This window comes from Trichogramma pretiosum, unplaced genomic scaffold (assembly GCF_000599845.2).
Source record: "Trichogramma pretiosum strain Unisexual culture from Peru unplaced genomic scaffold, Tpre_2.0 scaffold62, whole genome shotgun sequence".
NCBI lineage: Eukaryota > Metazoa > Arthropoda > Insecta > Hymenoptera > Trichogrammatidae > Trichogramma > Trichogramma pretiosum.
This window is the reverse complement of record NW_019641674.1, coordinates 578,685-602,561: the sequence shown is the minus strand read 5'-3', so window position 1 is coordinate 602,561 and position 23,877 is coordinate 578,685. Positions and strand designations below refer to the sequence as shown.

General features: G+C 34.7%; 2 protein-coding genes across 2 annotated transcripts in view; one reads left to right on the top strand and one right to left on the bottom strand.

Moving 5' to 3' along the window:
- The window catches only part of LOC106649151 (laminin subunit alpha-1), a 62,368-nt gene extending 43,763 nt beyond the window's left edge, over nucleotides 1-18,605 (top strand). Inside the window, exons 14-42 of the mRNA XM_014366431.2 lie at nucleotides 7,539-7,645; nucleotides 8,056-8,583; nucleotides 8,670-8,867; nucleotides 9,117-9,287; nucleotides 9,355-9,515; nucleotides 9,806-9,940; nucleotides 10,022-10,283; nucleotides 10,708-10,879; nucleotides 10,948-11,169; nucleotides 11,275-11,528; nucleotides 11,611-11,722; nucleotides 11,804-11,948; nucleotides 12,710-13,022; nucleotides 13,090-13,250; nucleotides 13,335-13,473; nucleotides 13,550-13,790; nucleotides 13,868-14,041; nucleotides 14,108-14,274; nucleotides 14,355-14,513; nucleotides 14,597-14,745; nucleotides 14,821-15,108; nucleotides 15,207-15,375; nucleotides 15,443-15,862; nucleotides 15,956-16,144; nucleotides 16,211-16,542; nucleotides 16,633-16,942; nucleotides 17,014-17,452; nucleotides 17,526-17,894; nucleotides 17,976-18,605. Of these exons, the coding sequence (XP_014221917.2) occupies nucleotides 7,539-7,645; nucleotides 8,056-8,583; nucleotides 8,670-8,867; nucleotides 9,117-9,287; nucleotides 9,355-9,515; nucleotides 9,806-9,940; nucleotides 10,022-10,283; nucleotides 10,708-10,879; nucleotides 10,948-11,169; nucleotides 11,275-11,528; nucleotides 11,611-11,722; nucleotides 11,804-11,948; nucleotides 12,710-13,022; nucleotides 13,090-13,250; nucleotides 13,335-13,473; nucleotides 13,550-13,790; nucleotides 13,868-14,041; nucleotides 14,108-14,274; nucleotides 14,355-14,513; nucleotides 14,597-14,745; nucleotides 14,821-15,108; nucleotides 15,207-15,375; nucleotides 15,443-15,862; nucleotides 15,956-16,144; nucleotides 16,211-16,542; nucleotides 16,633-16,942; nucleotides 17,014-17,452; nucleotides 17,526-17,894; nucleotides 17,976-18,121 (6,632 nt within the window). The 3' untranslated portion in view covers nucleotides 18,122-18,605. The remainder of the gene's footprint in view (nucleotides 1-7,538; nucleotides 7,646-8,055; nucleotides 8,584-8,669; nucleotides 8,868-9,116; nucleotides 9,288-9,354; nucleotides 9,516-9,805; nucleotides 9,941-10,021; nucleotides 10,284-10,707; nucleotides 10,880-10,947; nucleotides 11,170-11,274; nucleotides 11,529-11,610; nucleotides 11,723-11,803; nucleotides 11,949-12,709; nucleotides 13,023-13,089; nucleotides 13,251-13,334; nucleotides 13,474-13,549; nucleotides 13,791-13,867; nucleotides 14,042-14,107; nucleotides 14,275-14,354; nucleotides 14,514-14,596; nucleotides 14,746-14,820; nucleotides 15,109-15,206; nucleotides 15,376-15,442; nucleotides 15,863-15,955; nucleotides 16,145-16,210; nucleotides 16,543-16,632; nucleotides 16,943-17,013; nucleotides 17,453-17,525; nucleotides 17,895-17,975) is intronic.
- A 231-nt stretch (nucleotides 18,606-18,836) lies between these two features.
- LOC106649561 (venom metalloproteinase 3-like) lies at nucleotides 18,837-19,850 on the bottom strand. The gene is made up of 6 exons (XM_014367425.1): nucleotides 19,758-19,850; nucleotides 19,508-19,662; nucleotides 19,368-19,429; nucleotides 19,191-19,299; nucleotides 18,948-19,121; nucleotides 18,837-18,870 (listed from the first exon to the last, which is right to left on the bottom strand). The coding sequence occupies exons 1-6, from the start codon at nucleotides 19,848-19,850 to the stop codon at nucleotides 18,837-18,839; spliced, it is 627 nt and encodes a 208-aa protein (XP_014222911.1).
- Nucleotides 19,851-23,877: the final 4,027 nt, after the last annotated feature.

The window sequence follows — 23,877 nt, the reverse complement described above, 5'->3', positions numbered from 1 at the left end:
TGAGAATCGTGAATCGGTATTAACGAGGCCTCCATGTTGATGTCTTCACAGATGACATTTTCCTTTCCAAGCAAACCCTATTCGATTCGCTGTTTCATTAACAATTTCGTAACTGTGACATCCTCGTAGGAATTCGACTGAACAATTAAATGGAAAGTTTACCCTTTGGAATATTCCTGAAGAATTCAAAGTCCAAAATGAAACGTTCTCAAATACGTGTGAGTCCCGCGGAACCAAGAGTACATCGTAAGACATACCAAAGTCATCGGTAAATTTAAAAGGATATGGCTCAACTTCATTCAGCTCCAACTCTGCGCACTTGATACAATTGAAATAAAATAATAATTCAAGTTTTTTCATGAGAATAATCACACGCGTACTCACAACATATTCAAAAGGTATGGCTCGATACAACAAAAAAGTTAAAAAGTATGCGAATGTTAGCTCGTTCATCTTATTTGGATGCGTGTTGACAACGTTTGAAAGAAAAAATTGCTTGTTCGTCGATAATATCTTTTTCACAACAGGTGCGAATCACGAAATTACATTCTATTTGAACGTGTACAACCGTTTTTTGTCAAGGAAAAAAGCACGAATTATTGCATCGATAAGCTTTGTCATAAAACGTTTGTCGTGTAATTTCTATTCTTATGTGCATTGCATTTCGGCAGTGTTGGGTTTGAATCGAGGAAGTCGCTCATTTTGCAACGCTTGTGGAACTCAGACAAAATATTATAAAACGCATTGGTAAAATAAATATTTTTGTTTCTTGTACGCACAAATTGCAGATAGGTAATACCGAACGTGCATAAAGCAGGCGCGAGCTCGCTCGGCAGCAAATGATTCTAATCAGATTTCGATCGGAAGTCTCGCACCCGCACAATATCCGTCTCTGCCCTTCATAAAACTCCTCCCTCGCTGTTCCGCTGAGCACAATACCTAGACTTCGATCTCACATCGCGAGTGTCAAAATCAATTTTGCCTCTCATAATGCCTGAAGCAGTATATTGTGTACACAGCAATAAAATACAATCGAGTCTTCTTGATCGCTTCTGCTTCGTGGAATGACAGTTTCAACCTTATCGAGCAGCTGTAATCTCGACTAAGTTATACATACGTACCAAAGGTATATTACAATGCAGTGCGGGGGTTATATCATACTATCATACACGCGTTGCAACAATCAACGCCCGCAGGATAAGATTGATCGTGCGGCGATAAAAAAAGAAGACGAAAAAATCTGGGATCTTACGTACTCGTTAAGTTATGTTATGCAGACGGCATGGCAGATGCCAACACGTATACGTGCCGAGTTCAGAGGTGGCTCGTATTCGCGCGCCCGATCCAGCGACTGCAGTCCAGAGCTCTGCACTCGCTCGATTCTGTAGCTCGAGCTCACTTGGGTGATTCTTCTTCCTCCATTTATTTTCTTCATTCGAGGAGCACTAGAGGCTCGCTCGACAACGCCTGGCTCGATGATTGAGGACTCGGTCGCGACTCTACTGTCTGCGGATGCCCAGAGACTGATTCGCTCTCTCAAGAAAATTATGTGAGTGCGAACCGTAGTAATACGATGACTTAAGAAATCGGCCACATCACCGATACCTCGTACCGTTGCAGTGCGCTCGACCAACTTTCAAACAATTGGTCAAATTATTGCTTCCTTTTGATCGCTGTTGTTCGCTTGCAACTCTCTAGACCCTATACGACAGTTCTTGAACATCTTCATTTCTGCTCCAACGTATCTGCACGTGAACTTCACAAAAAATTTGTTAAGTGCTATTTTCTAAATGCTTTTTAAATGTGAAGTATTATGAGCAGCAAAGTCTATGTTGAGAAAATTTCGCGAACAAAAGTCTATGTTGATAAATACACTATACTAGCCCGACTTTCAGCGCGCTCCGGGCACCCTCTTCTGTCTTTTTCAACTTGGCTTTTTTTAAATAAGTTAAATATACTTTTATTTTATAATTAACTTGTCGAAAAATCATGTTTTTACAAGTCTTTTTACACCAGAAAATATGTCTCTAGTACCTTAAATTATTTTAGGATTAGTTCACTAGTTCAAATTAGTTCATTATAATGACTTATGATTCCAAAATCCTTTGTCGCTTGAATCTGAATACAATTTTTAAATAATTTCATTGAATTATTTATTTAATCTAACAATCTCAAAAACTAGCAATAAGGTTTAAAAAAATCTATCTTTGGAAATTTTTGTTACTTTAGTATGCGAAACAATTTTCTAGCCTTTTCTTGAAATTATACTATTACACTTTAATGGGAAAAAAGATATAACAAAAATTTTAAACCCAAAAAGGTCCAAATTGGTAAAAAATTGCGTTTAGATTCATGCGATGCAAGACTTGAGTCATTGTAGATGAAGTCTGAACTATTTTAAATAATAAGTACTAGTCATATTTTCTGATGTCAAAAGACTTATGATAACATGATTTTTAATTTACTGGATTTAACACAGGTGTAACAGGCCTAACTATAATCACTCAGTGGTCCATTTACCTTAAATCCTAGATTTCCGGTTTATATGGCTCAAAAGAAACAAGCATTGCTATCCTTTTGTCGTAATTTCCACACATTTTTGAAAAGTGATAAAATCATTACGCCTTCTGGATAAATGTCACGGAAACATATCAACAATAAAGATGGTGTCAAACCGCCTATTTTTTGAAAAATTCCATTCAATGAAAGATATTCTTTTCAACACCATTAGAAAATGATAAATTTTGAGATACAAATGCCTAGAATTATATTTTGGAATTTCTAATGTAAGTACGAGCGAAACAATTGGAGATATATTATTTTATTTTTTTATATACTTATAAAAAAGTTGAGGTTTGCGAAACGGCCATTTACAACTTCATTGTCAATTAAATTCATAAAGATAACTTCACAAAGCTGCAGTCCTAAATAAATTTATTTTATTATATAAGATAAATAATTTTACTGAATAGTTAGCAGTAAAATAGGTAAAATCAGCACCGACCAGAGAAAACCCGATCACGATTTCCGGTACTTATCTAACTTGAGAACATTGCTGAGCTAAGAGCATTAAAGATATAACTGTAAGTGAATTAATATGCGTTACAATTTTGAAACTCACTCAAGTGGAAAGGTTGTAATGCGTATCGCTAATTCTTTATGTGTAAATTTCAAATTACGTTTCTTTATACGTTCTACCTTTTTACTTTTTAAAGAATTCAAATTCGTATTCTGTTTTTAATTTCGTTTTTTCAATCAAACTTTTTTCTTATTAAATCAATTGCCCATTTAAAAAAAATCTTAATAGCACATGTGAAGCAGAAATCTGATATGAGGCTTGAATAAAAATCTTATGAAACATTTTGCAATGCAGTTTGCATTTGTTTTATACACAAGAGCACGATTGAATTCAATACGAGTATCTATGTACAATTTAAAACTAATTGATCAAGTTGTTATACGTAACTAGCGGCGTTCCTCGCTCGCTAACGCTCGCTCGGTCTCAGATTGTTTCAAAGAAATTGTAAGAAATATTGGAGGAGTAAGAATATTATAAGACATATTTATGAAATATTTAAATTTTGAACAAATTTAGATGTTGAAACATAATAGAATATAATAGAATCATGTTTATCGATATATTATGTAATTGGTCATGATTCATTGAATACAAAATAACCCAAGAACTTGATAGATTTAACTTAACGAAACATCATCTCTCCTTCTCGTCTTAAATATAGTACAGTGACTTTCTAAAAGGGCATTAATTTGTACGTCGAAATAGGTCTATGAGAAATTTGGAGATTAGTAGATTTAAAAAATAACTAAATAAAAAATCTGCTACACTTGAGTGGAAAAGAATTTAATTATAAAAATTTTGAGACCTAAAGGATCATTGATTAAATATTGATTAAATATTATCAAAATCATCTTGACAAGGACTTAAAAATTACAAGTCAATATATATGTATCCTGGATGAATTTTAATAATAATAGGATCCACAGACATATTTTTTGTTGTACAAAAACCTGCAAAAACATATTTTATCTTCCGAAACAAAAAATTTTAATATTAATCCTTAATTTTCATGCTTTTGCATTTATAGGCATAAACACAGGTGTGTTTCCTTAAAGAAAGCAATCGTTTACGCTATAGTCGACATAATAAAGGTTTCTGATAAAAAATTTCCATGGCCTGAGAACAACAATCTTTATACTTTAATTTTCGATTCTTTTTTTATTATGAATTTTTTAATTTTCATTTTAGCGATGAAAATCTTTCACAGAATACAGACAAATACTAAAGATCATTGTACCCGTTCACTTGACTTATCTGTAATTATATACTTAAATAACTAACTTGTCTGCTTTTAATTCATAAACATTAATATCTTTTTCTTTTACATTACTTTAAGATAAATAATAATTTTCAAATGTACATTTTTTTCTTGGTCGAAAGTCTAGTTTGATATATTGTTTTCGAATATGGGATTAATGAATTTTTATTAGAATCAACAAATAAAAGAAAGTTCAAGTTCTTCGCCACAAACTCATCCGCGAGAACAGGAGAACCAAAAAATTCCCCGAAGAAGTTTCAACAGGTGCCAGAACGGGGACTCGGTGCACCAGGTCGACGCGTTCAAGATCTCCACCACAAACTCATCCGCGAGAACAGGAGAACAAAAAAATTCCCCGAAGAAGTTTCAACAGGTGCCAGAACGGGGACTCGGTGCACCAGGTCGACGCGTTCAAGATCTCCACCACAAACTCATCCGCGAGAACAGGAGAACAAAAAAATTCCCCGAAGAAGTTTCAACAGGGGCCAGAACGGGGACTCGGTGCACCAGGTCGACGCGTTCAAGATCTCCACCACAAACTCATCCGCGAGAACAGGAGAACAAAAAAATTCCCCGAAGAAGTTTCAACAGGGGCCAGAACGGGGACTCGGTGCACCAGGTCGACGCGTTCAAGTTCTCCACCACAAACTCATCCGCGAGAACAGGAGAACAAAAAAATTCCCCGAAGAAGTTTCAACAGGGGCCAGAACGGGGACTCGGTGCACCAGGTCGACGCGTTCAAGTTCTCCACCACAAACTCATCCGCGAGAACACGAGAACAAAAAAATTCCCCGAAGAAGTTTCAACAGGGGCCAGAACGGGGACTCGGTGCACCAGGTCGACGCGTTCAAGTTCTCCACCACAAACTCATCCGCGAGAACACGAGAACAAAAAAATTCCCCGAAGAAGTTTCAACAGGGGCCAGAACGGGGACTCGGTGCACCAGGTCGACGCGTTCAAGTTCTCCACCACAAACTCATCCGCGAGAACACGAGAACAAAAAAATTCCCCGAAGAAGTTTCAACAGGGGCCAGAACGGGGACTCGGTGCACCAGGTCGACGCGTTCAAGTTCTCCACCACAAACTCATCCGCGAGAACACGAGAACAAAAAAATTCCCCGAAGAAGTTTCAACAGGGGCCAGAACGGGCACTTGGTGCACGCCACAAAAGAAGAATGTGTAAAAAATGTAAAAAAAGGCTTAAAACGTGCGAAATCGTAAAAAACGACCATTTTTTTGGATATATATATATATATATAATATACATATGTATATATATGTATACATATGTATATATATATGTTACATATATATAATATATATTTTTTTTTTTTTTTTTTAGAAATCGATTTCGGAAATATTGGGGAAGCAAAAACGTTCCGTTGAAATTTCAACGAGTAATATATAGGATTTAACAAAAAAACTCGTTCACGCCATTATAAAATGGAGCATTGATAAAAAAAAGCTTACTAAAGGTAAAAAAACGTTATCTCTATCACCGCGATCATATCGTAATATTTATTTACGACACTTGCGTTAATTCATATTACTTTAGAATCAAGTTAAATGCAAATTAAGAAAGCGAATTAGCTGTAATGGCGCCACGATTTATGTGCTGAAATAATTCTATACTGCGGTTGCAATAATCTTTCGAGAATATAGAATTTTATTGGAAAGTCTCTAAATTTGTAAAAACACAGTAAAAGCGAAATCAGTCCTGTATAATATTCTAAAGACCCCATCGAGAATCGCCCTATTTAAAAAAAAGGTAAGGTTTGAACCGAAGAATCCAATTGCATTTTACTTTTTATTGTGTTATTAACGATACTTACAAAGTACCTAATCCATTCATATGAATTTTTTGAATTTAAAGAAAATTGAAATTTTTCGGAATTTAATCAAATATAAGATAATGCTTTCAGCCGAAGTTTAGAATATTTTTATTCGTCAGAATAAATACTTCGATGATATTCAGGCAGCTGGTTAATTCAGATGAATTTTATATAATACATAGAAATCTATCGATTATGCATCCAATTAAGCGACTTTTTTTAAAAGAATTCAGTAATCAACTTTAGCCACAATTTAGAAGCGTTGAAGTATTGGCAAGTAATCTGTATCTATAGACAGAGAAAAATGTTTTGACGTTTAACTTCTGGCCTAGCTTCGTTATGCCCACATAAATGACATATATACCTTTAATGATATATCATACTCAACATAGTAAGCGCGTGAAGAAATCCTTGAGTGCAGCTTCGGCGAAAATAGTGAATATGAATAATCACCCAATCGAAACGATGATAGTTTGGACGCATACTAGACGTTTAAAGAGCGAGTAGATAAAGGCATGAACTTTATCGTCATACCCGACAGCCTATAACGATTGGTTTTATCTTCCGAGTTATGAACCTCGCATATTTTCACTAGAACAGAAATAATCTCGTATCGTTTATGCTTTATGTATTATATATATAACAATATTTTGATAAAACGGGTTTCCTTAAATAATTGATTATTTATCTAATAACTCATTTATGTCATGAGTACATGGCTTGAATATACCAGCTTCATCGCTATTTTCAACAATTATGAAAATGTTAGGATAAAAATAATAATGTACCATATCCACAATTTTTGAGTTCGCTGTATCTAATGGTACTATTTATCGTTATTTTTAACATTATTTTTGCAAAATAAAGTTTATAAAACTAAGTTTTTCTCTAATTTTTGAAGCTTTGACGTATGATTAATCCACTTGAACTTACATAAAAAGTATCAGAGTTTTTTGCCTTTTTAAACTAAGTGAGTTAGTTTTCTTTGCAGCTCTTGAAACATTCTATTTTTCTCATTAATTATTCACCGCGTCATAATAACCCTGATCGTATTAGTATTATGAATTTTTTATGGTAATTTTGCGGAAAAAAATGCCGAAATCATTTTTATGCGCAAATTTTCACTTTTTTAATTGTTTTATCAGCCATGACTTTTTTTCAAGCATCCATTCTTGATTCTATCCTGGGTCTTAAATTTTTTTTGCTTCCAATCTCATTTTCATGACAATAGGTAGGTACAGTTTTCATGAAATTCGTCAACATGAAAAAAAACGCGTAGATATAAAGCGAAAACATTGGTTTTTTTGGTTATTAATAGGTTAATATACTACAAATCACCAAATTAATTTAATTATTCCGTTTGTTACAGCATGTGCATGTGATAATTTGGGATCATTTTCACCATCATGTGATATCGTCACTGGTCAATGCTCATGTAAACCTAACGTAATTGGAAGGCAATGCGATCGATGCTTGGTAATTTATCATTATTATACTAAAACTTTAACCAAATCAAATATGTCATATCAGTTTTGTATTGAAAAAGTCTGAATCTTTCGAAAAATGTAGTAAAATTGATCGATTTATGTTATGAAATATAAATATGATTTTTTTCAAATATGCTTACGCTCCTCTCTTGAATATCGTGTTATAAAACGGAGTCTAGATCGAATCTTTTAATTTTATTTTTATATCAAGTAAAACTTGTCTCGTATATTCTTATTTGTGTAGATAAACGTTAGCTGGCACATTATTATTAATATATAACATGTGTAATAAAATATGTAGATTCATTAATTATTGAAGCAGTTTAAAAAAAAATGTTAAATATGACATTGGTGTTCTGAGTTCATTAGTAATAGCCTTTGGGAATGATTCTGTTATAGGCAGATCATTGGGGCCTCGTGATGGGAATGGGCTGTCAAGCCTGCGGCTGTGATCCGGTTGGCGCTTACAATGAATCTTGCCACGAAGTCACCGGTCAATGTCATTGCAAACCCGGAGTCGGAGGCTCGAGATGCGACGTCTGTCTACCTGGACATTATGGATTTTCCCATGTTGGGTGCCAAGCTTGCGAACCGTGCAATCGTCCCGGGCACATCTGTAATCCGTTGAACGGCCGATGCACCTGCCCAGCTCTGAGTCTAGGCGAGCAGTGCGATCGGTGTCGGCCAGGAAGCTTCGGCTTGCGTCCGGGAATCGGCTGTCAAGCCTGCGCCTGCAGCACAGCTGGCTCGATCAAGTTGCACTGCAGTCAGATCGACGGTCAGTGCCCGTGCCGCGAGGGCTTTGCCAGCCGCCAGTGTAAACAGTGCGCTCCGGGCTATTACGATTATCCCCGCTGCAAACCTTGCAATTGTGACCCCGATGGATCCCTCGGACAATGCGACGCTTCTGGCCAGTGCCCTTGTAAAGTAAATTCAACTTTTCTTAATAACCAAAGTGCTGATTTATGTGCAATTTTTACCAAATTATGTTTGAATTTTTTCATTTCGTTTAGGAAAACGTCAAAGGTCGCAAATGCAATGAATGTGTCAAAGGCACGTTTGGTCTATCTCAGAACAATTCCAGGGGATGCACAGAGTGCTTCTGTTTTGGTCGATCGAACACTTGTCGACAAGCTGAGCTAAGCTGGGGACAAAAACGATTACCTCGACCACGAGTACTTTATGTCAACGATACCGTTAATGAAGTTGTTGTAAGCAAATGTTGATCAAACAATACTCTATCAAAGCAATTTTTTTCCATTTCGTTGTACGCTTTTTATTATGGATTTATCAAATATCAAACCTGCAATAGTATTAGTAACTGTCAAAATTTCATTCAAACTTGATTACTTTTCCTTTCTTAATCTTGATGTTTTGGTGATCATAATTTCATACCTTATCTATTCTATTTTTTCAATATTTCACTCTAAAATTATTCATTGCATGTTATTTGCAAACAGATTTCAAATTATGACTCTTCGATTGTATTGCCGCACTACAACAGTGGATTGAATAAATCCAACTCGCTTTACGTTGTTCCTGGTACTGATGGTGATGTCACATTACCCATGAATTTTTACCGAGAATATCCGGTTTATTGGCAGTTACCAAGTACCTTTCTTGGCGATAAGGTAAGTCAAGAGTGAAATAGCCTATAACTAATTCGATCTGAATAATGCTAAAATTTTATCGATGCAGGTCGCGTCCTACGGTGGTTATCTTCGATTCACCACGATTACCGATGGCGGATATGTATTACGCGAAGGGTATAAATTTCCTCAAGTTCAACTACATGGCAACGGGATCGTTCTTGAACATTACCTCTCAAACACCTATAACGACAGTTGTTACCTCGTAAAGTACGACGAAAAATTTATTTTTAACACTGCGTGCGCGAAACACGGGCTTTCTAACCTTAAAGCGTCAGAAAACCCTAGTTTCTCGCAAGCAGAGTTAAAAAATATCGTTTGCAACTAGTCCGCGAGGAAGTTGACTCACCCAGGAGTCTTTGCACCCTCGCTACGCTCGGGTGAAAACAACTCCTGGCTGAGTCAACTGCTTCGCGCACTTGTTACAAAATATACTATTTAAGATTGAAGAAATCAATTTATCAGATGTATTATTAACTCATAAAAAATTGTTCCCATAGATTCGATGAATCAGTTTGGCAACTGAAAAGTAGACCCGAAACAAAAGTAACTAGACAAGTACTCATGGTTGCCTTGCAAAATGTCCAGCACATTTTTGTCAAAGCTTCAGATTTTACCGATTTTCCTAGAGCAACGTAAGTTTCCCATTTAAAACACAAAATGTACGTCAAAGTTTTTATATGCAATGAATTTGACAAAATATTTACTTGGAGCAGTTTAATGGAAGCTTCGATAGACATAGCTAGTCTCTCTGGAATCCGCTCAGCACCTGTGGCGAGCAGTGTTGAGCACTGTGAGTGCCCGAGCGAGTACAATGGGACTTCCTGTCAGGATCCAAGCTCTGGCTATTACAGGTGGAGGGAATTCAACATCACATCTATACGAGGAAATGACTACAACGAGCTCATTGGTCGTGCCAAAAAATGCCGTTGCAACAACAGATCGGACGTCTGCGATATTGAAACTGGACACTGTCTTGTACGTATTCCTTTTCGATGCTCTCAACATTTTCTAGCCATCAATGATTTCGCGAGATAAGTGCGCGATAGTTGCTGAATCGTTCGATATCGCAAGTGAACGAATTAACAGCTATTCAATGAGTTTCAAGCGTTCGCTGCGTTTAATAGTGAAAGCCACAAATGGGCCGTACGGCCTGGTAAATTGAGAGAACATAGGTCAGCGTACGAGTTCTCTCTGGTGACATTACGCTCGATTAAGCTCGTAATTTGATCTGTTTTTGCGCGTACCAAGCCTACTTTGTTTAACGTGCACTTTCAGAACTGCGTACGCACCATCGATCTTTTCATATCGATGAAAGCCGTTGGCTATTTTTGTGACTCGCTTTATCAGACGCGAAAAAGTAGCTTAATTTTCAACTCGGCATTATTGCGGGTGTTTCTAGAACTGTCGAGACAATACGGCTGGTCGCAACTGCGAGATCTGCGCCGAGAGCTACTTTGGCGATCCAAATTATGGAGGATGTCACGCGTGCCCGTGTCCCCAGCGAGATAAAAAGTTTTCCAACACGTGCATTTTGCGCGCTGACAACCAAGTCGTCTGCGTTTGCAAGCCAGGTACGTAGCCGCTGCTTTTTCTGAATGACACGTGCGCAGTCTAACGTTATTTTTTTGCAAAATGACAGGCTACGCGGGCAATAGGTGCGAGCGGTGCGCGTACGGGCACTTTGGCTATCCCAGCAGACCGGGCGGCAGCTGCGAACCGTGTCGCTGCAACGCCGCTGGAAGCGCCAGCGACGAGTGCGACACCGAAACCGGACAATGCAACTGCAGACCCGGCTCTACCGGCCGGGACTGCTCCCAGTGCGAGGAGGAGCGCAAGGTCTACGTGGGACTGCAGTGCATGTGTAAGCGGCCCTATTCATTGCTAGCTTTACAACGTCGTCGTCTCTCTCTCTCTCTCTCTCTTTCTCTCTCTTTATCACTGTTTTTGCTTCATTCGAAACTTTCAGCCTGCAACGACAATTGCACTGGTCTGTTGCTCGACGAATTGGAGGATATGAGGTACGAGTTTGCGAATGCTACGACGCACGTCAAGGCCGGTTACATTACGCCTCCGTGGGAAGCACTGGCCAACATCGACGACAATGCCACACTCGTGCTCCAACAAATTCAGCAAAATAAACACTTCCAATACCAACTGGAACAGCTACCCTGGCAACATTACCGATCCTTCGCCGTGCGATCCGAACAATTGCTAAAAACGGTAAGTACTCTTTCACCCAACTTAAATCTCAATTACTTGCTCTTGTAGCTTTAACTCAAAATTTCATTTTATTCTGATTCAGGCTATGAATAGTCTCAATAATGCCAGAATAATCAACTCACAATGCGGCGATTTTCAAAATAATGTTTACAGTTTGCAAATTGAATTTGAACATTTAAAACGCGAATTGAACAGTAAGAAAAGTTTATTTATTGAAAAAAGAAAATGATACTTTTTAAAAAGAACATTTCATTTTAATGTTAATTTTATTATAGATACGATTACAGAGTTATCATATTATGGAAGTGATAACAATAAATTAGAAATTAGTAAATCTTTAAAAAGGGCTCACAAAATATTGAATGATATTAAGCTTCTTGACATACCTAAACGAACTAAGATATTTGAAAATATAACAAGGTAATCGTTGTAAATTAATTTTCTTAAGGGGACCTTACATTTCTAAATTAGGGAAAAAAATTTTTTTCGAAAAGGTTTTTTCAATAGAATAAAACAACAATATAGCTTAATAAAATTTATTGTACAAACTTCATCGACCTTGCAATATTCATAAAAAAATTTTTACTTTTGTCACCTAGTCTCGTCTGCTACGATTACTTTCAAAAAACGTAAAAAAACCGTGACTGACACGATAACAAAAAAACGTTAATTGTATCGTCCTGAAATTTCAAGATAACAATCTGACATGTTATTGCTCAGAATGAACTAGAATGAAAAACATTAGTTAAGAAATAACAAAATGGCATCATTTTTTCGAGAATCGAAATTTTTTTTCGAACATTGTTTATAACTTTAAAAATATTGTGTAGATTTTTACCGTTCTACCTCACACCGAGTAGAAACATGAGAAGAGTATTGTGTTAATTTCAGAACGATGAAATTAATGATTTTTCTTTAATCATGTAGGCCAACTTGAAAAACGTTGTTTAGAGAAAACAGTTGTAGCAGACGACAAGAAACCGCTAAAAATCGACAACAAAAGTTGTTTCATACAATTTAAGCCGTAAAGTATGCGTAAAAAATTTCATTCAGATATGGCTTTTCCTTTCATTGAAAATAAACCTTTGAACAAAATGTAAAATTTTTAGTTTGGGGGTTGAAGGTTCCCTTAAGAATCAATTTTCTTCATTGAAAGTTACTTCTAATACCCGTATTTACAGTGAGTGCACCGTTCACATCGAAATGCTACATGAAATACTCTTATCGATGGAACCTGTGACCATGTATAAATCAGAAGCACATGATTATTATTCAAAATTAAAAGATTTTCAAAGAATTTTAGAAATTATAATGGAAGATATGTTTACGTATGATTCTTATTACAATGAAGTAAATCAAACTTATGGAGTATTTCAAATTCAAAAAGTTGAAGTAGAAAAAGTAAGTTCAGATTTAAATCAATCACTAGATGAAGGACAAGATTATGTTGAGCAGGGATTAAAGTGCATAATTGATGCGGAAAATAATTTACAAGTGAGTTTTAATTTAATATTGTTTCGCACCTATCGTAACCGTTCAAGTAAAACGAAATTATTTTTAGATCATACCAGAACTGCAAGAAAAATTAGAAGAAGCTACAAAAAATCTTAGTATCATTGAAAAAATTCAATATCGATTAAATTATGAGTATAAAAATGACTTTGTAATCGAAGCAACGGCTCACGCTCAAAAATTGTCCGACTATGTTGAACAGTACATTGGGTTAGTACAAGAAGTTAAAATTATTTCTATGACTAGATAATGATTTAAGAAAAACTAATAATTCTATTTTGCGTATTTTTTCAGCTTATTTTTGGCTACTCGTGCTCAAGCTGCAAATCCCCTGAAGGCTAGTCAAGCGTACAGAAACATTGTCAATGATTTGATTGCAGCCAGAAACGATGCTCAAGATGCAAACATAATTCTAGATGGAGTTAAAGCTCAGGTATTCGATTTTTTATTCAATTTCTGAACATATTTTAACAAACTTTGCAATTTTATCTAAAACGTTCCTTACTCAGATTTACCCCGATGGAATAAATTATACAAATTTATTGGACAATGCTTTAGAAATCGGACGCCGATCAAGCGAGCAATTAGAGCGAACCAAAAACCATACTTTACCTGTAATTCAAGCAAGAAGTAATTTAAATAATCAAAAACAATCGGTCGCAGATTTAAAGCATTCTTTGAATACAATGGGAAACAGCGATAATAATATCAATGTAAAGCTTAGAGAACTGCAAAGCAACAGTCAAAAATGTAAGATAAATTTTTGACGCGATGAATGTTTTGAATTTATCAAGTGTTATTCAATAATTATATTTTAAATTTTCCAGTGACAGAAACCGTAAACTTGTTGTTATTAGAAAATGAAAAAACTGACGATCTGATATCAGCAACGAAACGATTGGTCAAAGATTATCAGCAGGGGATCGTGGACGATTTAAATCCACGTTTGGCTGAATTGAAACGTCAAGGCGATTCGAGTATTAGCCTAGCTAGTGAAAAGGGTAGGCCTAGTTTATTTCTAATGCAATGCAATTCGGAATAGAGTCTTATTTTTTATTTTCTTACAGTTGCCGAAGCTCAGAGTACCATTAAGATGTTAGATGCCAAAGTAACGAGCTTAACATCAGCTTCAGACAAGAGACAAGGCAAATTTGACAAGTGGAATAGTACTCTAGCAACAAAATTACAAATTTTGAAAGATAAGATAGCAGAAGCCAGAAATACCGCTGATGGGGTATGAAAATATTATCATTATTTTTTTTTTTAATTATTTTTAGAACAATCGCGTTTTGACAATGTTAAAAATTATTTCAGATTCGAGTTTCAATCAGATCAGCAGAAGGTAAAAAATGCGTGCGATCCTATCGGGCAGCGGACTTGCAACCATCATCGACGACGACGATTGTTATGACTCTCGCCATACCTGAAAGCCAAAGAGAAGGTTTACTGTTTTACCTAGCTAGTAGTATAAATGTAATTTTACTTAGAATCATTTAAAATTGACTCGTTTTTCAATATCATGATCAACTTTTAATGACTGATCTTTCATTACTCAGGATGATTACGTGGCCATTGAAATGTATGATCGTAAAATAAGATTTGTGTGGAACGTCGGAGGTGGTACTGGCGTGGTCACTCATCCCCAAATTCTTAACGCAGGAAGCCTAACCGACGAAACCATGTGGTACCGCATCGAAGCGGAAAGGTATATGTTACAACTCTACCCTTTTACAAATTAATCTCGCAATTTTTGGATTATGGCACATTTGCGTCGTTATAGAATAAGGCACCTTGGAAAGCTAAGCGTCAGCAAACAACTATCGAGAAGCAATAATTACCTTCCTGTTGTCAACATGACAAGCTCAGAATTCGGCCTCCTCGACGTCACATCGTTGGATCGTATTTGGATCGGAGGCCTTCCCGAACTGCAGTTTAAACCAGCTAGCCTCATAGCTCCTGTCGGTTTGCCAGCTTGCGTTCATCAGGTTATTTTGGATGGCAAGCCAATTGGGCTCTGGAATTTTCTGAGTAATGCTCCCGATAACGCGTGTCGGCCCTGCACCGAAGGGTAATAAAATGATCCACCCGTTATAATCGGGCTTCAAGTCTCGTACGCTCAATTCTATCCCGAGCTCAATTTAATACAAACGTACCTTATACTTTCAGTGTCGAATACATGTCTAGCGATGTATCATATAGCTTTAATGGAAAAGGGTATGCTGTAAGAAGTCGAGTTAACTCTGGGCCTTACAACAAATACACATTTGGCGTATCCATCAGTTTTAGAAGTTACGATGAAGATGCTTTGCTCTTCCTCGCGATCGATCTCGATAACGTTAGTATTCATTATATTCAGATAGACATAGCTAAGTAGACTTAACAATTGTTGTATATTTTTTCAGCCGGAGAGTCACATTGTGATTTTCCTAAGCGAGGGCCACGTCGTACTGCAGATTGCGTACGGCGGTGGTGTCGTGATGAAAATGACTTCTTCGTTGAAGTATAATTCTGGCAATTGGACGAAGGTCGACGCATTTCGGCAATATCAGCCACGCACGGGTATGGAGAAGTGTAGTTTTAGCGTCAACGGCGAAAGTGACAAGAAAATCGGAGAACCAACTCCGCGACAGGAAGACATACCTGATTTGTCGAACGCCAAATTCTTCATAGGCGGTGTCCCACCGAGCTTTCGTGTTGACAATTTTACCCTGCCGACTCGAGTTTCATTTTTAGGCTGCATATCCAATATTCTCGTTCAAGAAGGTTACGATCCAATGGCCGAACAATACTATGGAGTCGAACCTGGTTGTAAAATTAACAAGGTATTTAAAGCAGTCATTTGACATTATTTTTTGAATAATTGATTACCCATTTCTATAATATGAATTAAAATCTTTTTCGAATTATTCATTCAGCCTGTGACCATCGTTGGTTTTTATGGCAACGGTTTTGTTGAACTTGCGGGCAGAGATCTTCGAAAAAAGACATCGTCTCTAGGCTTTTCGTTTAGGACATTACAAGACTACGCTGTGTTATTACTATCGACCTTTGAGGGACCTGAAGAGCGACTTTTTGGCATTCCAAAGCAAGATACTACTTTAATCGTAAGTTATTACTCAGGTATTTTCACAAGAAATGTAATCCAATTTAAGAATCAATTTTACTTGCAGAAGGACAACTATTATTCCGTTGCAGTGATTGACGGTCATTTAGAGGTACGCGTCAATAATGGTAAAGGTGAAGCTGTTTTGCAATCGAATGGCACATTTAACGATGGCAAATATCACACTGTCATTGTGAATAAGAAAAGAAAAGAAATTGAGCTGAGAATCGATGATGCTTATCAAATGAGTGAGAAACTGTCGATTCCAGACGCAGTGAGAGCTCCGAAATTAGGTGGATTATTTTTCGGAGGTTTGCCGCAATTGATTATGAGTACTAAGAAAATTTCTACGAAAACATCACTACAAGGCGCGATTAAAGACTTTATTTACAATGACGAGTGAGTCTTAAATTATTTGAAAAAATGGCATCTCTTTTTTAAAAATACTAAAATTCTCAAATAATCGATGTTTCTTGTTTATAATTACAGTTCAATTTTGAATTTCGGCGATGCTGTATCGTTTGAACATGCATTTATTGGTCGGCCCGGTCCTACAATGGGCAAAGATTCGTCGATGTATTCGCAATCGGCCTCTTTAGCTAGAGGATTATCGACCCAACCGGAAGGCTGCCGAAAAGTCCCATATTATTCATTAGAACCTGGTGCATTGAAATTCGGCGACAAAGCAAATAGCCACACCCAGCTGTATCTGAACTTTGAGGATTTTTGGTTACAAAAGAAAAAAATAGAATTCGATTTCCGAACTTACTATCCTGACGGTCTTCTATTCATCACTCCGGTTAGCTATTTGAAGTTGTTTATATTTTCCTAGTCATCCGCGCTAGATCTTTATAATATTGCATGTTCCAGGGCGTTCGACTGAAAAACTATTTAGCCGTCGTCATTCGAGATGGTCAATTATCATTGGTCATTAAAAGCAAACAAAAAAAAGAGATACTATTCAAAACGCCATTCAACGATGGCAATTGGCACCACGTGACGATCGGACACGGAGGTAGAAAATTGACGATGATCGTCGACGCGCAAACTCCGATGACCATCAAAGTGCCGAAGAAAATCGGTTTAACAAACGTCATGTACATCGGAGGTATACCAGAGAGCGGCACACCGTTACCGGATAGCGTCGTTGCCAAACTTCAGACTCTCAAAGGTTGCATTCGAGGTCTCAAAGTCAACGGAAACGTATACGACATGGTTGGTTCCACTAGCCGACCTTACAACGTTGGCCAATGTTTTCCCAACGTCGAAAGTGGTGCTTACTTTCACGAAGAGGCCTACGCCGTTTACAGTGAGTAAAATTGAAAATTCAAGAAATGTAAGAGGTCTTTAACAAATTCACTTACTCCCAATTTCGATGACAGAAAAAAACTTTAAACTTGATGTAATATTGGAGCTTCAATTGGAAATTCGTACATCTGAGTTGAGTGGAGTTCTCTTGTTCATATCCGGATCCGAAGGTTCACCCTCCTTATCATTAGAGTTGCACGAAGGAAAAGTTGTCATGTCCAGTGATACCGGTGACAACCAGGTTCTGCAGGTTGAACAAAACTTCCTTAATCCGTACACCATATGCGACAATAGGTGGCATAAAATTCAAGCCGTTTACAACGACGGCGAACTAACCCTCAGAGTCGATGAGTTGGATGAGAAGTACGGCCTACCGATCAAGACTGATTCGCCATTCGTGGCAACTTCCATAACTGGTTCTTTGTACATTGGTGGCTTGCCAGGTTGGTTTATCTTTAAAGATTATTTAAAATAATAAAAAATGAAATCTCAACTGACTGACAATAACATTTTTCAAACGACAGTTTCAGCGCCAAAAGCGAGCACCCCGTTGACGAGGGACCACTTCAACGGATGTATGCGCAACATCATGATCGGTGGTGAGCGACGCGATTGGACTGATATGTCGGAGCTTCACAATATACACCTCAATACGTGTCCTGTACAGTGAAGCGAGATCTCTGCTTTTCCATTTCATAATTCTAAGTTTCAATTAAAACGATGACATTTTTCGTCATAAACCAAATCCAAAGACTACGAGTCAAAAGAAAAACACGTGAATCCAAGTTCACCTTTTGATAATACGCTTTTGAAGAACATCGTTATTTGTCAATACACTCTTTCGATGCTTTGTTCATATAGAAAATAGTTGTTTTCATGCGTTTTATAGTTTTAAATTCGAAAGGTTTAAAAGTACTTTTTATTCAAAGAATTTTAATTCATAGTTTTAATGTCAGTAGGGGCACGGGGACGCTTATAATCCACTACTCCTACTAATACCCAATCTTGAATATTTTTTGTATAAGTAAAAAACTGCCATATTATGTAATATGTATTTTCAGTTATAAGTTAAACATTATAAATCAGTATTTTATGAATTATCATTAATGTTTTTAATAACATTTTTAACGAGTGATAGGTGTTTATAAAAATAAAAAAACGATTGTAATTTATACTGATAGCAGATAGATATAGTATTAAATTTCATTCATGTATTGTATAGTTTGAATTTCAATTATGTAAAAAATGATGTGAAAATAGATGTTTAAAAAATTTATATAGTGCAGTATCTTTTGTATCATATAAATACTGATCATATAAATACTGGAATTATAAATAAATACTACTCGTTCGGGACCCACAACGTTCTATAACATTCAACATTTTTATCTTTCTCCAATGCAAGCCATTTCTTCGTCCCTAAAAAGTATCAAAAATCTATTAATGGATCCATAGTAAATCCAAATTGTAGATGAAAGCATTTAGTTTAGCATTACCTTTTTAAAAATTCGAAATATTTCTTGCTACAATTGGACCAAATATACTTATCGAATGAGTGCAAATTTTTTGTGTCCATAGCATAATGAATACCTGGGTCAGAAGTTTTGCATGAACTGTAATCAATATTGTCTTCAAATATTCTAGTATCTCCGTCATGACGAAGACCTAATCTGTAATAATTAACTTGTGTTTATTATGGATAAGTTTATTAAAAATTAAAACAATTTAATTAGTCTTACGAATGAGCTATTTCGTGCACAACAGCGCTAAGAGAGCCAAACTTTCCATCATCTTCACAAATAACACCATTATTTTTGGGATCACACACACCTTTCGTAAAAGCGTATCCTATTTTTGATAGTACAAACTTATTTTTGGTAATGTAAAATAATTATGTAAAAAATAATATTACTTACCAAGAACATTAGCGAAATTAGAATAATAAAAGGGATCAGAAGTTGTCACCATCCCACGCAACCTAACATTGGCATTAGAAATTTTACATTTAATTATCACATTATATCTTCAAAAGCTTCACTTTATCCTTTTTACATACCCTGTTAATGTTACAATTATGTTATAATCTGTTATATTGGTTTTTTCGACGTAAGCTTTTATTTCACCGAAATTATTAAGTGCCTCATCCATGTCAAGAGAATTCATGAACCACCGGAATTTATGTTTGTCAGTGTAGTTTAAAACATTTTCTTCCTATAACCCCACGTGTTAATTAATTATTTATTTATTTAATTATTTTTTTTTACTTTATTTTTTATAAGTAATAACTGTTTTCTCAAGTTACTTACTTCAACAACTATAACACCAGTTACTTTTATATTAATTTGTATTTCCTGAATTTGCCGATATTTTAATTCCACGGAAGACCAGAAAACATTCATGTATTTATCAATGAATTCCAAGTTTTCATGCAATTTTCTGAATTATATGGGAAAAATGAGCCGATGACGAAAATAATATAATAAATATAAACACATATACTCACTTAAACAAGGCATAGTCTACGACAGTTAATATTTTTACATTCAATTTTTTCCACTCCCTATCCGGTGTCAGAGATAAGTTTTCATGATTTCTTGAAATTTTCGTCCTTTTTTTAACTTGAAAAAAAATATCAAACTATACTAAAATTACATATGAATTTCTTCTTCTAATATTTTTAGCAATCGGTTTGTTCAACGAGTGTAATTAGACTATACTGTTATTCGATAAACTCTCCAATTTAAGCTGCATGATCCAAAACTCAAACATATCTCGACTTAAATTCGAGTTTTCAATTAATTACTTTTATTATTTATCAATCGTTTGTTTGATCAAAAATTATGAAATTCAGATTTTTAGATAATTTGACTTACAAGTGTTTATAAATAATTATTATCATTGGTAAGAGTTTTATTTAAATGTATTAAAACAACATTTTTAATTAGTGATATACGATACAAGGGTCACCATAAGTAAGATTTTATGGCATAGGGTAGTTTAGGGCCCGAGCACAGCCAGGATCTTGATATCTATGTCAGAATATCCCTTATACGATACGAGTGTCATACACAATTTTAGCCAGGCGAAAATGGTATATCAGATCTAACTCTAGAACTGATATCAGATCTGATATAAGTTCTGGTAAATGCATATCAGATCTTATACCAAATCTTATATCAGAATTTGCATGTGATATTCGATAATGTCAGATCTGAAGAGACTGTATCGCTTCTAATTATTTAAACAATAAATCTATTGATGGTTAAAATTTAATAATAAATTAAGTTATGTTTTAAAAATCATATTGATAATATCTTTAAGAATAATTCCTCCAATATTTGGGTTTTTTATCAAGTGAATTTAAATTGATTCAATAAATTTTATTGTTAAGATTTGTTATTAAATTGTAATTATTTATAAACTTATTGTTTAAATAATTAAAGGTGTTACAGTCACTTCAGATTTGACATTAGATCTGAAGTCAGATCTTATGTAAGTTCTGATGTTGATTATCGTATGCAAATTCTGATATAAAATCTGGCATAAGATCTGATGTGCTTTTTCTTTGAAGATTTTTAATAAATATACAAGATTTGAAAATGAATTTTTCTTGCTCTTTGAAATATAAAGAAATCATTTTTATAATCATTATAAGTATTGATATTTATTTCATTTTACCGTAACCATGCAATCCTTCATCATGCTTCAAAGTTTCTAAAACATGCAAAATTTCGGTTTGTGGCTTTGATGTTGATATGTCACGTCGAAGTCTTAAAATTTCAGTTTCTTCATTTATCCATATAAATTTATAAATTTCATACGGTATTATTGATTGTTGTTCTTCCCATGGCCCAAAAATACCTGCCTAAAATATTATTTCAACAGTTTCAATTAGTGTTACAACTCGTGAAATATACAATGATTAAGTATCTTAAAATTAAAATTCTATTTACAAAATATTCAGCCTCACATCCTTTTTTATACTTATAGTCATGTATTGGCATTAGTGAAGCACTCATAGCAATATCTTCGCAGACAACATCTTTATTCCCAAACAGATCCTAATTGACAATTTAAAAAATAATTTTGGCCCACAAATTATCATGAAGGTATAATGTATTGGTATGTAAGTATTTCATATAGGTTGTTATAATAACGATCAATTTACCTTGAAGTATATTCCTGTAGAATTCAATGCCCAAACCGATACATTTTGAAAAACTTCAGAAGCTCGAGGTTTCAAATTGAATTCATAAGTATTGCCGGTGCGTTCATGATCAACAATTTTGAAAAAAAAACTTTTCTCTTCACATTGTTGATTTTGAAGTGCAAAAAAGACGATTAAAATATATTTACACGCAATCCAAAATTTGAAAAATAATTGGAAGATATCATTTATGGACTGTATAAAATACATTTTCTACAGTTAGGTAAACCAATATTGACTGAATTTTAAACTTTTCTATCTGTGAAATTAAATAATATGCTAGTTGTACTTCTTTATCATGAATTATATATTTTTCAATTTGTCAAAGATACTCTGTTCAGCATATATGATATCAAATCTAAGCTTTATCTTTTAATTTTAGAGAACAAGTTATTAGACTTCAAATTTGTTTTAAATTACCTTACTGATTACAGTTTTATGGTATCAAATCTAATACTGGGCAATACAAAGTTTAATGTCGTTGATTTTTTCTGTAAAGATGGATATACATTTCTGTTGTTCACTGTCATTGCGGCAAGGTGTCATTCGTACACATGAAACTTGTACACGGGCATTTCTGTACACAAGTAAAATGTGTCCAATTATAATTATAATTATATAATTAGTACACATAATCCAACTTTTTTTTACATTCAAAAAATTACGATTACGATTATTTTTTTGAATTTTTTGAATTTATTTGAATTATTTGAATAAAAAAAAAGTTGGATTATGTGTACAAATATTGGATACATTTTACTCGTGTACAAGTTTCATGTGTACGAATGATACCTTGCCGTATGAAGCATTAGAAAGTTGAATTTTTGATTCTTAAAAAGTTGTTTTTATTAATAATTTGTAATTTATTGCATTATTTTAATTTATTTTTATTTTTCATGGAAAGTCATTATCTTCTAAAATTCTAAAAGTTAAGTTAAATCTATAAAAAAAAACCTCAAAAATGTGCATTACGTAGATCTGCGTAAGAATTAAGACACCTTCCTAAAATCCAGTAAAATATGTGACCAACTTTGATTTGGTTCTGCCTAAAATTTAACAGTCAACTAAATTTAAAAAGAATTAATTTTTCCTCATTTATAGAGAATACACATCAAATGTTTATAGAAAAAATATGTGTACGATTATTCATGAAAATTAACTTTAATGAAGAAAAAGATTTTTTGTCATATGTTATTTAAGATTGTTCTCGTCATCAATAGTTCCCTTGCCCCACAAGTCTTCAGGCCTGGGCAAATGCGAGACAGTAGGGAGAGGGGTAGTAGTAATCTCTTCCTGCGCACGGGTTCTAAGCCTCCTGCAGGCCCTTCTAAGAAGAAGGAGTTTAAATAAGAAAGAGAGAAAAAAAATAAAAAAAATATATATAAATCCACAAAATAGGGCGCGTTGTGTGTATAAGAAAAAACACGAACAAACTTTCTGAAAGAAATTTGTATCTTTACTCTTCATACATATATACACTTACAAACTATGTGAACTATATATCCTCTTCAATTATTGATTTAAGGGTATCGAAAAAAGTATCTGCGGTAAATTCAGATACAAATACAGCATGTATTGGTTAATTTAACTTTTTGATACTTACATGCACGCTTGGTTTTACTTAAATTACGGTAAAAGATTATTCGAATTATGAATACATATCCATTCACCTATGCTATACTCACATGTATTTGCAGTGATTCTTTTTCGATTTTCATGTATTACATATAAAAACATAAATATTTACAGACCAACACGAAGTTTTATCTCGTTAATAATATTATATTCCATAATTAAGGAGAATAAAATTTCATACACTTTTTTCATTTGTTGTAAACATAGACTACTGCACTCTATAATTTATTCATTTGCGCATTACAAGGCTTTTCCGAGCATATTAAAGTAACTAAGAAACATTTCAACATTCATTTTAAATTGTATATTTCTCTTCAAAAAATAGTAATTATCAAATAAATTTGATAAATATAAACCTGCTAAATATTCATTTAAATTTCAAATGAAGTAAGATCCATTCCTCACATTAAAAATTAGTGACTATGATAAAATATTTCTCCTGAACCTCAATTCTCTGTCATTAATAATCAAGGATTTTTCATTAGAAATAGATGTTATCTATTTTAGTTCAAATATCAAATATGTGACAAATATTTTATGTACAAAACTATTTCCCTTATTTTCCAAATTATTTTTATGAAATT